General features: G+C 37.6%; 1 protein-coding gene across 1 annotated transcript in view; it reads left to right on the forward strand.

The window, feature by feature from the left end:
• rock1 (Rho-associated, coiled-coil containing protein kinase 1) overlaps nt 1-13,320 on the forward strand; it is a 143,905-nt gene that overhangs the window by 71,091 nt on the left and 59,494 nt on the right. Inside the window, exons 10-14 of the mRNA XM_059979836.1 lie at nt 6,515-6,674; nt 8,059-8,125; nt 10,154-10,242; nt 11,373-11,421; nt 12,461-12,596. Coding sequence (XP_059835819.1) covers nt 6,515-6,674; nt 8,059-8,125; nt 10,154-10,242; nt 11,373-11,421; nt 12,461-12,596 — 501 coding nt within the window. The remainder of the gene's footprint in view (nt 1-6,514; nt 6,675-8,058; nt 8,126-10,153; nt 10,243-11,372; nt 11,422-12,460; nt 12,597-13,320) is intronic.

A 13,320-nucleotide genomic window follows, 5' to 3' on the forward strand; every position in this document is an offset into this window, starting at 1 on the left:
AAGCGGTACAATGTCAAATCCAATTTACTACTTCATCCTGAACGCTGAGTGACTGAACATTTGATCTTGTCAAATGCATTACTAAAGTCAATGTAGACAACACCCATTGCCTTGCCTTCATCCATTTTCCTGGTAACTTCCTCAAAAAAAATTCTACAAAATTGATTAGCTGACCTACCAAGCATGAATCCATGTTGACTATCCTTAATCAGTCCATGTCTATCTTAATGCTTATATATCCAGTTCCTGAGAATACCTTCCAATAACTTCCCCACAACTGACGTCAGACTCAGCGGCCTGTAATTTCCTAGTTTATGTTCAGACTCTTTTTAAAAGAGCAGAACAACATTGGCTATCCTCGGGAGTACTGCCATGACATTTTCACTGATTATTATCTCCACTCCACTCCTTGAATCCATCCTGCTCTGTCATGTCTAAAACAACAGAAACCCAGAATACTGACCTGCCAGTACTGCCCTTCCTGCAACCAACTTTCACTAATGGTTACAACGTCATAATTCCAGGTGTTAATCCTTGCCCTGTGCTCATCCACCTTTTCTCCAATGCTTCTTACAGTGAAGTATATGTGCTCAGGGCACTAGCGACACCATGCTTAACCTTCTGATAATTGACTTTGTTTGGGTCTTACCAACATCTATCTCCACAACCTCTCCTCTAACTATTCAGGCATTCTAGTTCCCATCCCTCTATAACTCTAGTTTAAACCCCACATGTAAGCATTAACAAACGTTCCTGTGAGGATACTATTCCCCCTCCTTTTATGTAGATTCCACCTTTCCTGGAAGAGAGCCCTGTTAACCAAAAATCATATGCCCTCCCTCTGACACCAAATCCTTAGCTACATGTTAAACTCTGTAACCTTAATTCTGGCCTCACTAGCACATGGCACAGGTAGCAATCATGAGATCAGAATCATGGCGGTCTTGCTCTTTAACTTAGCAACTCTGCCGAACCTCATCACGCGTCTTACCCATGTCATTGATACCTATGTGGACCGTGACTTCTGGGTGTTCACCCTCCCACTTAAGAATGCTGAGGACTCGATCTGAGATGTTCTGAACCCTGGCACCCAGGAGGCAACTTGCCATCTGGGAATCTCATTCTCACCCACAGAACCATCTGTCTGTTTCCTAACTACTGAATCCCCTATCACCAGAGCACGTGTCTTCTCCCCACTTCCCTTCTGAGTCAAAGAGGGAGTCTCAGTGCCAAAGAACCAATCGCTGTGCCTTTCCTTTATTTGGTCATCTGCCCCCAGCGGTATCTGAAGTGGTATATTTGCTGTTGAGGAGGATGGCCACAGTGGTATTCTGCACTAGCTACTTAACCTCTTTCCCCTTCATGGCTGCCACCCAGTCTCCTGTATCCTGCACACTCATCCACACAAGTCTGGAAGTTGGTTGCAATTGTGCTGTATACATTCAGACTTGAAGATGAGTTCTTGAATATTGTCCAGTCTGCTGACTCAGAGCAGTCCTATAAGCATTCTTCTGCCTCCTTTGACCACACCTCTTGATCCTCCTGGCTGTAGTCTCTGCCAGTGTGATGGGAGGAACAGTTTGTATACTCTATATAATGCTCGCCTGTTTTTGAACTTTTTCAAGTGATTAGGCAAGTTCATATATTCAGTCATTCCTCTTAAAGTACTCTTAAAACTGGCTTAAGTTGGCTGATTTGTTTCTCAGCAAAAAGTTTAAAATATTCTTTTTTCTCTCTTATTTTAATATACAGTTGTTACCAGTTTTAGTACTGGTTTATCTGTTGCAATGATGTCCAAAAGTATTTTGCAGTTACTCATTTATAAGGTCAACTTTGAGAAGAGAGAATTTTGATCCTTTTACTGGCACTGGCTGGCATGTTCTCACAACCACCCTCCATATTTGAACATTTCTTTGTGCTTCAAACTTCTGAAAAAGCTTTGAAAAACATTTTGAAAATTTTATCCCATAAATGCTGACTGACCTCATTTATTGCCAGGCTATTTTGATTTTTTACAATAACATAGCTTCTCTTAAAGCAGAGCCCTCAAATGTAGTTCAACAGATGTAGAAAAAAAAAATGCAAACTTCAGGCATAATTAAAATACTGGAACCACAACATTCAAGTCCATTCAAATGTTAGATTAGGCAGTATTGGTAAAGGGAGAAATAGATTTGATATTTTTAAAGTTCAAAGGAAACTTATTATCAAATACATTTGTGTCATCAAATGCAGCCCTGAGTTCATTTTTCCAGAGTCATAGGAAAGTACAGCACAGAAACAGGCCCTTCAGTTCAACTAGTCCAGTTCAATCCATTTAGACTTGTTAGTCACATCGACCTGCACCGGGACCATAGCCCTTCATAAACCCTCCCATCCATGCACCTATCCAAACTTCTCTTGAACATGGAAATTGAGTTCATATGCACCACTTGTACTGGCAGCTCATTGTACACTCTCACAACCCTCTGAGTAAAGAAGTTTCCCCTCATGATTCCCTTAAAAGTTTCACCTCTCATCTGTAACCCTTCAGTGGAAAAGCCTGTTTGCATTTACCCTATCTATACCCCTCATGATTTTGAACACCTTAATCAAATCTCCCCTCAATCTGCTATCTACCAAGGAATAAAGTCCTAACATATTCAACCTTGTGCAATGGTACCAGAAACTTTGTGAACCCTGTAGAATTTTCTGTCTCTGCATAAATATGACCTAAAATGTGATCAAATCTTCATGTAAGTCCTAAAGCTAGATAAGGAGAACCCAATTAAATAAATAACATAAAAACATTATACTTGTTCATTTATTTATTGAGAAAATGATCCAATATTACATTTATTTATTGGTACAAGTATGTGAATCTCTGATGTTAATGCCTTCTGCAAAAGCTATTTGAAATCAGGTGTTCCAATCAATGAGATAAGTTTGGAGGTGTGGGTTGTACAGGTGCCCTGCCCCATTTAAAAAAAAGACACACAAAGTCCGGTTACTAACAGAGCTTGCTCTTCTCAAGAAAGATTTCTTTATGTGCACCATGCCTCAATCAAAACAACTTGGTCAGAGGACTTCAGAAGAATTGTAGAGATGCATGAAACTGGATTTCAACAGTATTTCTCAAGACCTGAGTGTTCATCAGTCTACAGTAGGAGCAATTGTCTACAAATAGAGGAAACTCAGTACTGTTGTCAAAAGTGGGCAGCCTGCAAAGATTACATCAAGAGCACAGCATACAGTGCTGAAGGAGGTGAAAAGAACCCAAGGGTTACAGCAAAAGACCTGCTAAAATCTCTGTTCATGTGTCCACTACATTTAAAAGAAAGAATAGTGAACAAGAATAGTGTTTATGGAAGAACACCATGGAGAAAACCACTGCTGTCCAAAAAAAAAACATTGCTGCACATCCCAAGTTTGCAAAAGACCTACAACACTTCTAGGGCAATGTTCTGTGGGCCAATGAGACAAAAGTTTAACTTCTTGGTAGAGATGCACATTGCTATGTTTGGAGGAAAAAAAGGCACTGCACACCAACATCTCATCCCAACTGTGAAGCATGATGGAAGGAGCAGCATGGTCTGAGGCTGCTTTGCTGCTTCATGGCCTGAACAGCTTGCACTCATTGAGGGAGCAATGAAATCAAATCTGTATCACAACATTTTACAAGAGAATGTCAGGGTAGCACTCTGTCACCTGAAGGTCAATAATCCTGACCTTAATCCTAAAGAAATGTTGTATACAGACTTGAAGCAAGCAGAAGCAGCTCCTGCAAGGAAGCCCACCAACATCCCAAAGTTGAAGCAGTTTAGTAAGGAGGAATGGCCTAAAATTCCCCCAAGCCAATAAGCAGGACTGATCAACAATTACCAGAGCCATTTGGTTGAAGTTATTGCTCTTCAAGGGCATCACACCAGTTACTGAAAGCAAAGGTTCACATACTTTTTCCAACAAATACATGTAATACTACACATAATTTATTCTCAATAAATAAATGTGCAAGTATAATGTTTTTTGTGTTATTTTTTAAATTTGATTCTCTTTATCTAGTTTTAGAATTCATGTCAAAAGCTTTCTTTAAGACTGTGCTAGCATTTTCAATGTATTATGTATTATGGGTCTGTATTCCCAAGTCCCTTTGTTTTACCGCATTACTCAGAGTCCTACCGTTCACTGTATAGGACTTGGCCTGGTTGATCTGACCGAAATGCAGCACCTTGCACTTGCCTGCGTTGAATTCCATCTGCTATTTTTCAAACCATTTTCCCAGCTGGTCCAGATCCTACTTCAAGCTCTGATTGCCTTCCTCACTGCCCTCAATCTTGGTGTCATTCGCAAATTTGTTGATCCAGTGAACTACATTATCATCGAGATCAATAGACCCTGCACTGATCCCTGGGGCACTCCACTAGTCACTGGCTTCCAGTCAGAGAGGCGATCATCTGCTACCACTCTCTGGCTTCATCCACAAATCCAATGTCTAATCCAGTTTACTACCTCATCTTGAATGCCAAGTGACTGAGCTTTCTTGACCAACCTTCTTTGTGGGACCTTGTCAAATGCCTTTGTCAACTTTCCTGGTAACTTCTCAAAAAACTATTTTAAGATTGGTTAGACCCACACAAAGCCATGATGACTATCCCCAATCAGTCCTTGTCTATCCAAATGCTCATATATCCAGTCCCTTAGAATACCTTCCGATAACTTTCACACTACTGGTGTCAATATAATTTCCTGGTTTATTGTGGAGTCTTTCTTTAGTAGATCAACATTAGCTAGGGTGATTTAAATATCTCTGCTGGGGCCCCTGCAATTTCTGTGCTTGCCTCCAAGGGAACACCTTGTCCACTGGGTGATTTATCCACCCATATTTTCTTCAGGACAGCACTTACCTCTTCTGTGATGTGTAAATACTCTATTACCTTGCTGCTGCTTTGCCTCACTTCTAAAAACTCTGTGACCATCTCCTGATTAAATAGAAATGCAAAAAGCCCATTTAAGATCTCTCTTCACAGAGATCTTCATTCTGATTTTTCAGAAGTCCATTTTGTCCTTGCAATCCTTTTGCTCTTTATATATCAGTAGAATCCGTAAGATTCTCCTTCACCTTGTCTGCTATTGCAACCTCATGCTTTCTTTTCGTGTCTCCTGATTTCTTTTTCCGTATTCTCTTGCTTTTCTTGGACTTCATAAATAACTCATTTGTTTCCTGCTATGCACATTTCTTTTTTTTCCTTAACCAGGGCCTCAATATCTCTTGCAAACCAAGGTTCCCAAAACTTGTTATCTGTACCTTTTATTCTGATAGGCATGTACAAGAGTTGTACTCTCAGAATTTCACTTCTGAAGGCCTCCCACTTACCAAAACTACCTTTGCTCGCAAACAGCCTGTCCCAATCCACACTTGCCAGATCCTTTCTGATAGGATCAAAATTGGCCTTTGTCCAATTTAGAATCTCAACTCACGGACCTGACATATCTTTTTCCATTTTTACTTTAAAACTAATGGCATTGTGATCACTAGATGCAAAGTGTTCACCCACACAAACATCTATCAACCTGCCCTGTCTCATTCCCTAAGTGTCATCGCTGGAGGAGTGACAATGTCAAGAGAGGGTTGTAGAGTTGTCGAATCTGACACATCAAGCCCAAAGGGATTTTAAAACTAGCATCACAATGTTAAAATAGAGGTGCTTCCAATACTGAAACCATAGTAAAGCAATTATTCGCTCTACAGAGAAAACATTGATTACTGCACCAGGTTGAAAACCTTCATTAGAAATGAGCACTGGAAATAAGCTGTTTAATAGGATTGACTCAAAAAGAGCAAAATAGGCAAATTGAAATTGACAATGCTAACTCTTGTTACACTGTTAAATACTTCTACGTAAAGGTTAAATGCGTAATGAATTTATTTTCATGGTGGATATGTGATGTCGGTGATGGTGCCGCATCTCAGTGAAGATGGAATACAAAACTGAACATGTGCTTTATCACACTTAGATTCCTTTACAGACGTAAGCTTGAGGTCCACAGTCAGTTCATGTCAAAAACTGAAGAAGAGCTTGGAGAAGTGTATAGGGGTTAGACCATGGCTGAGAGTTAAATTATGAAACAAGTTCAATTTATTTTTTATATACTTTCATGAGTTTGGAAGATGGATGATGATTTGAGAGTCCAAACTGAGATGGGATTTTATAGATTAAGTGTCTAGAGACTGTTCCTTTAGCCAAGGAATTTAGACAAGGGGAATATTCTTCAAAATTAAATCTTAAGCTATTTCTGAATTGGGATGGAACAGGAATCTGAATCACTTGCCTTCATAAAATTGTGAATATTGCAGTAAATTTATATTTAAATTTTCTGATGTGCCAAGGGCAATATTTTGTAAGGCAAGAATGTTAATAGAGGAAAGGTTAGTTGATATCTTTCTGATTGGCAGAACCAGACAGAAATGCTGAATAGAACTGATGTGATGTTCCTGTGTATAATACAATTGACCCATGGATGCGTTTCATTTTAGTTTCTGCACCTGTTGTGCCTGAGCTAAGTAGTGACATTGACACAAGCAATTTTGATGAGTTGGAAGAAGACAAAGGTGAGGAAGAAACGTTTCCTGTGCCGAAAGCCTTTGTTGGAAATCAGTTACCTTTTGTTGGCTTCACATACTACAGAGACCACCAGTGAGTATAACCATGTTGAACAAAAAAGTCGAAAAGTTACCAGGCGCCATAATATTGAAGTAAAAACAAAAATGCTGAAGCTCTCAGTTCTAATGAAAGGACTCAGATTTGGAATGCTAATTATATTTCTTTTTCCACATTTCCACATACTGAGTGTTTCTAGCATTTTCTTTGAAATACATTCAACTTGTTTAAAGCAAAAAGCAAAGCCATGAGTTTAACTTTTAAAAGGACATTAAAAACGAATTTTTTTTCATACGTTGTGATTCAATTATATCTGAAGAGCAATTGGGTTCTGTGCACTCACATTACATATTTGTGGCCAGCCTGTCACTGAGACCTGCCCAGGAAGTCCAGTAATGGCAACAAGTACAAATTGCAAGACTGATGTTACTTTAGTAACAATTTATTTTTGCCATAAATTTATGTTACATGAGCAGCAGGTGCATTGACTGCAAAGTTAGGTCTCAAGTAGGAAGTAAAGCTGACACTTTTCTCATTGGTCTCCTCTGCCATCACCTTTGATCTGCACTCAAACTTTCCTGCTACTTTCGACATCTGCTTTCCATTCTGCTCTCGACAATCTATTTTTCCCACAACCAGATTTTATTCTTCTGTTCTCCCACAACCTTAGAGTCCACTATCTTCTCTCTGCTTCCATTAGTTTTTAACACTCATGATCTTTCCCCTCAGTTCCCTTGCTTTCTCTTCATTCTCTTCCTCACCACCACAATTGTCAAGGATTGCAGGGGCAAGGACTAATAGAAAGTTAGTGTGCATTAAAATATCATTGTTAGCATAAAGGTATACCCATCCCAAATGTCACCTTTGCATGGTATATTTTTACAAGTTGAAGGATTTGTATCCCAAAGTTTGTAAGACAGATTTGCAAATAATGACATGTTCATTTACTGATCTCTACCTACTGTAAATTTGGATAGAATTTACCTACATGTTTCTCATCTGAATTTAACGATTTACTGTTTTCACTGAATTTTAAGCGTTGAGGAATGTCATTGCTATCTGTATCAGGAATTAGTTAATCTTTTAAACAGTAAGATCTCAACTGATGTTTATCAATGATTAATACCCAGAAAGTTATTCCTCTCCTACATTACTCAGGAATTCTGTCCTCAACTGGGCCTGTCTCGAAAGTATTTGGTCAGACATTCTCAGCATTTATTTCTCTCTGTATTCTTCTGCCTTTGTCTTGTTATCTCTGCTGCACAGCTATCATTCACACAAGGCATCTTATAGTCCTGAATGTCACAGACCAACTGATGAAAATATGCCTTTTCAGTATTAACTGCTTTGACATAAAGTTACATTGAGAATGGTAATAACTGTTTCTATAAATGTTTCATTGTTTTCATTCTCTTATTAGGAATTCATCTGGTACTCCTAAACAAGCAAGTGATTGTAGAACTCGTTCTACCATGGACAATAGCCAAGTAAGCATTTTGTTATTGATTTGAGATGATCCTTGAGTAGTTAAGTGCAGTTCTTGAAGCAGTTGTCACAGTTGTGATGTTCTCTCTGCAATTCAAGAAATAAACTATTGTAAAAAGTTTATTACTAAAGTTAAAAAGGTCAGTCTCAGAGTAATATGTCAGGAAACACATGGGGGGAGAAACAGAAGATTGGCATCATCATTACAGTTCACTTCAATATTTCTTGAAGTAGATTTTTCAAATTCTTTGGAGCTAGGTTCTCGAGTGGAGAGGTAGATTTATGGTGTTTGGTAGAACTCTTACACAATGCTGAGGGAATGGGGAAGGTCAATAGAACTTGTTGTGGAGATGAGAAAATGGAAAGTTTACAAACATATGAGCAAAATAACCTTTAAAACTGCTTAACCATTCAAAAGATTGTGATGTCTTTTCAAACTATCATCTACTGTTCTAGTCTATCCCCAATCTTTCAATTACCTTAATATCAAAAACTTGATTTTACTCTAGTGTTCATGAATTCTTGGGGCTAGAGTTTTTTTTTACACTTTTAAGTGGGAAAAAAATTCTTTTTACCTTGATTTTGAAAGTCTTGACACCTTATCCTGAGATTTATTCTAGGGTCCTAAGGTGGATAGTCTATTTAAACCCCTCTCAGAATCTCATACATCTGAAGGAAATCACCTCTTATTGTTAGAATGCGAGTTGATTTCATTGGTCAATCATGCTCAAATGCTATCGCATCACTAAAGAAGTTAAATGATTCTATCCTACATCATTTATTAAAGAGGTGTGAACTTTGTTAGGGTTGGACACCAAAATTGTACATGCAACAACAAAACCTAGTACAATTAAAGCAAAGCTTCCTTGCTTTAATCCTCCAATTCCCTTGCAATGAAGGCCAGATTACTTTTTGTTTTAAATTCTTTGCTGTATCATGTTATCTGCTGCTGTCCACATAAGCACAATTTTTTCTCGTTGATTTTTTTTTAAACTTGCCACTTGCTATTCTTCATAGGAGGAAAAATGGAAAACAAATTATCAAAAGTAATATATTAAGGGCCTTCATAAAATAGCTTTGAAAAAGAAATGTAGAGGGCAATCTAATTCAGGAGGCAGTTTTTTTTTGCTGAAGTTTGAAAATTTGGAGGTAGTATATACAAGAAGTTAGTGTTCGATCTACTTTTTTTCTTGATGCATGATTTGTATCTGGATGTAGTAAGCACTTCCCCAGTTTGATTATAGAAATAAGGGATTTAGCTAAAATACTGTTAAATATATAGATATGCATATAGATGAGTGGAAGAGACAGTTAAGTAGTAACATTTAAAAGAATGTGTAGAAGAGTAACATAGTACATTATAAATTGGAGGGAAAATAAGGTAAGAAGTTAAAATATTTCCTAGAAAGTATGCATTCTGGTGGATAAAGCCAACAGTAATTAAGGTTTTAATAATAGTTAAATATCAAGCTAAATGTTTTAATGAATTATTTTACATTTAATTTTGAGAAACATTTGAGTAGCAGGTACTTGTTATGGCTAAAGAGTTAAGGATATCTGCAAAAGGACACTGTTACACATCAGACATCATAAATGTGCTTAACCTGAAAGCCAAAACATAAAGTTAAACTATGATGAACCTTTTTTTTAAAAAAAAGAACTCAAGCAAAATGAATGTATATGGCAAATGTAACATCAGCAGTTTATCCTGGGGAAAATATAACTCTAAGTTATGTTTGGAGTACAATGATCAAATGATAGTTTTGGAATCAGCTTGGCGCTGAAATTTTTTGTTGTAAGAATACACTGGAGAAAACAGCAGATCACAGTGGCTTGCTTGCACTGAGCTCTAGTGGCTCACTGTTTATTACAGGGTATGAACTACTTGCTCCATGGAAACTAGAACTCAAAATATGAAATGCATAATTATATATGAGACCATGAATTGAAGTTTATTATGAAACTCGCTAGCTTCCGCTGATAAGTTGTTCGATAACTAAGTACTTAACCTGGTTTATTTTGGTTTTAAGATTGAAAATTTGAAAAAGACTATTGATGAACTTGAAGAGCAATTGCACAATGAAATACAATTAAAGGATGAATGGGAACAAAAATACAAGTAAGTCCTGTCACATGATATTTTAATGACTCCTCTTATTGACATAGGCCTGTTAGCCTTTGTCATTCCACTTCCATAAAGATTTGGTCTCGACTTGGAATACTTATCTTGTAGTCTCTTGCACTTGGAAGGGTTTAAAGGCAATCTTCTCTGGGTGCTTCGGTTTCCTCCCACAGTCCAAAGGCATACCGATTGGTATGTTAATTAGTCATTGTAAATTATCCCATGGTTAAGTAGGATTATATCAGGGGATTGCTGGACAGCGTGGCTTGAAGGGCCTATTCACCAGTGTGTGTCAGTATATTTTTGGAAGTGCAAAATTATTTAAATAAATAAAATAGGCTAAAATATTTTCAAACCTATATGGTGGCATCTGTTAGTTTCGCAAGATCATGGATCTGCGCCTGGAATGGTTTCCAGGGCGCAGGCCTGGACGACGTTGTATGGAAGACCAGCAGTTGCCCATGCAGCAAGTCTCCCCTCTTCACGACACCGATGTTATCCAAGGGAAGGGCAAGGGCCAATACAGCTTGGCACCAGTGTCGTCACAGGAGTTGCCAGAATGAGGTTGAAGGCAACGTTGGACTGCCTTAGGGACTAGCTCCGGATTTGTCCTCAGGGTTTACTCCCGAAGCCTTTCCCAGGAGTGGGTATGGTTGCAAGGCAGCAGAGGTTTGAAATCAGAGATTTCCCTCAATTAGATGGACTGTCTTCCGAAGCTGATGAGCTCCATCTACCCAAACAAATGTATATAACGTTAAAATAATAAATAGTCCTAAAATAGTTCTAAGATATCTATTCTCAACTTTTTTCCTCCACATCTTTACAATCCTATGAAAAGCATTGGGGTCAGGATCTTTAGCATTACAGACTTGGAGGTCAGTGTCCGCCTCCCTCTCTGAATTTCACAAAAACTAAGCTTCTCCATTACATTCCTTACGACACCCAGGAGAAAACGTGTAGTGTACTATGTGCATGAGAAGTCCGAGACTTCCACTTAAGCAAATGCTGGCTTCCATTTAACAAAGCAAGTACTTCTGAGGAGTATTTTGACCAAATATGGTAGGCAAGAATTTGTCTACTGTTCCTTTTCCTTGCTTTTGAAAGTGTTTATTGATTTTTGTTTACAGGGCAGGAAATGTAAAGTTGGAGAAAATTACAAAAGAACTGGACGATGAGGTGATTTGTGTTCAGATTTATTATTTATTGTAATACTTAACTAGCATTTACTTCCACATGTGTACTTAAGATTTGTTTCGAAAATGTTGGAATAGTTCTGCTTATTTCTATTTAGAGATAATACCAATAGGGATGGTGGTGGTAGGAACGTGGATCAGGATTTTTGAATGGGGGTTATTTGGATATGGTATTATCCAGGCAGGTCAATGATGATGCATTAGGAATTAACTGAAGTTATTTACGGCTGGAAGATAGGGAGCAGATGATAGCAGTGGTGGTCCATTCAGTGATAAATTTTGAGTTGATATTAGCTTTTAGGTTATCTAGTTGCGAGTCTTGTAGTCAGTCAAACAGTTGACTTGAAGACATGGGACTTCAAGATGATGTAAAGGCTCAGAGCAAGGAGTAAGAAATGCTTCAAGGATTACCCTTCAAACATTTCTCCGATAAGGTGTCTCATAAAAAATTACTAGCCATACTTAATGCCGAAGTAAGTTTCATCCCTCCTTTTAAGATCAATATTGGAGTTTTATGTAAGATTGTTTTGAAAGTGCAGTCAAAATGTGCAGCACACGTTGCTTGATCTTACTGAGTGCATCTGGTGCCTTTGTGCATAAGCACATCATACATGTGCAGTACCTGGAACTTCAGTTTCAGTTAGGTTTCTAACAGAATTCAGTGATTTACAAAAAATAGTTGAAATGTTTTGGTTACTAATCTTTACAAGTTACCAATATAGGACCTGATGAGGGTCTTGGCCCGAAATGTCAACTACTTATTCATTTCCATAGATGTTGACTGACCTGCATAATTAATAATGTAGTTTTTCAGCATTTTTTCAATGTAAAAAGTTGTTAAAAAAAATCTTTCCATCACTGCTGCTCGGAAACTCACCAAGAATTTTGTTGTTTAGGTCAAAACTCAGTTACATTCAGACAAAGTGTTGCTATATTATTGAATTGTGTGTTTTATGTACTCAAACTAACTGTGAAGCTACTTTTCTGTTCTCCAATGTTTCTTGTTTTGTTTTTATCCAAAGGGTATTGCAAGAAAAACATTAGAAGTTAACTTGTCTCAGCTTGAGAAGGAAAAATTGATGGCACAGCACAAGGTCAATGAATATCAAAGGAAATTAGAACAAGAGGTTGAAAAGAGGCGCAATTTGGAAAATGAGGGTGAGTTCAATGCCAAAATCTGATGTGTTTCTGAAAAGTATTTTAGAAATGAGCAAAGTGGACTGTCAAATTAAACTTGGAAGAATTTTGTTTAAGATTTGAAAGAGCAGACCAAGTTATTCAGCCCATTGTGCCTCTTTGCTATTCATTAGCCAGAGTGCTATGTTCCAGCTTTAGCCGCCCATACATCACTTCACTCAATATTGTCCATCCATGATTAGTTTAGATTCAATTATTATTATGTTAAGTCAAATGCCAGAGTACTTTTGGAAAAGTAGTGAAGATTCTTGGAAAAGTCAAGATGTAATGCTTCATATTCCAAGAAAACTTATTTTGACCTGAGCAGTAATATTAAAACGCTCCAAATATTATGGCTCCTCTGGTTGCTATGAGCAATTATGTGTGCAATTTTTATATTTACTTAAAATTTACAAGGAGAGAAAGCAAATCTATGCCTGTTAGCTAGAATCACAATTCATGATTCTTAATTGAAAGGAGAAATGCAACAAAATAGATGAAGATCTATTTAGAGAAATGAATTTGTAATTGGAAAATAGATTTCAGTATTGTTGAATATGCAGAATTGTCTTGGTTTAAAAAAGTTTTTTTTAAATAAATACAGTCTTTGTCTCTAAATATGATAGAAAAGCAAAAGTATGGGAAGAAGGGGAAAAAACAGGCTTTGATCTATGCAACACACACAAAATGCTGGAGGAAAGCAGCA

The sequence above is a fragment of the Hypanus sabinus genome, chromosome 1, assembly GCF_030144855.1.
Source record: "Hypanus sabinus isolate sHypSab1 chromosome 1, sHypSab1.hap1, whole genome shotgun sequence".
In the NCBI taxonomy this organism is placed as follows: Eukaryota; Metazoa; Chordata; class Chondrichthyes; order Myliobatiformes; family Dasyatidae; genus Hypanus; species Hypanus sabinus.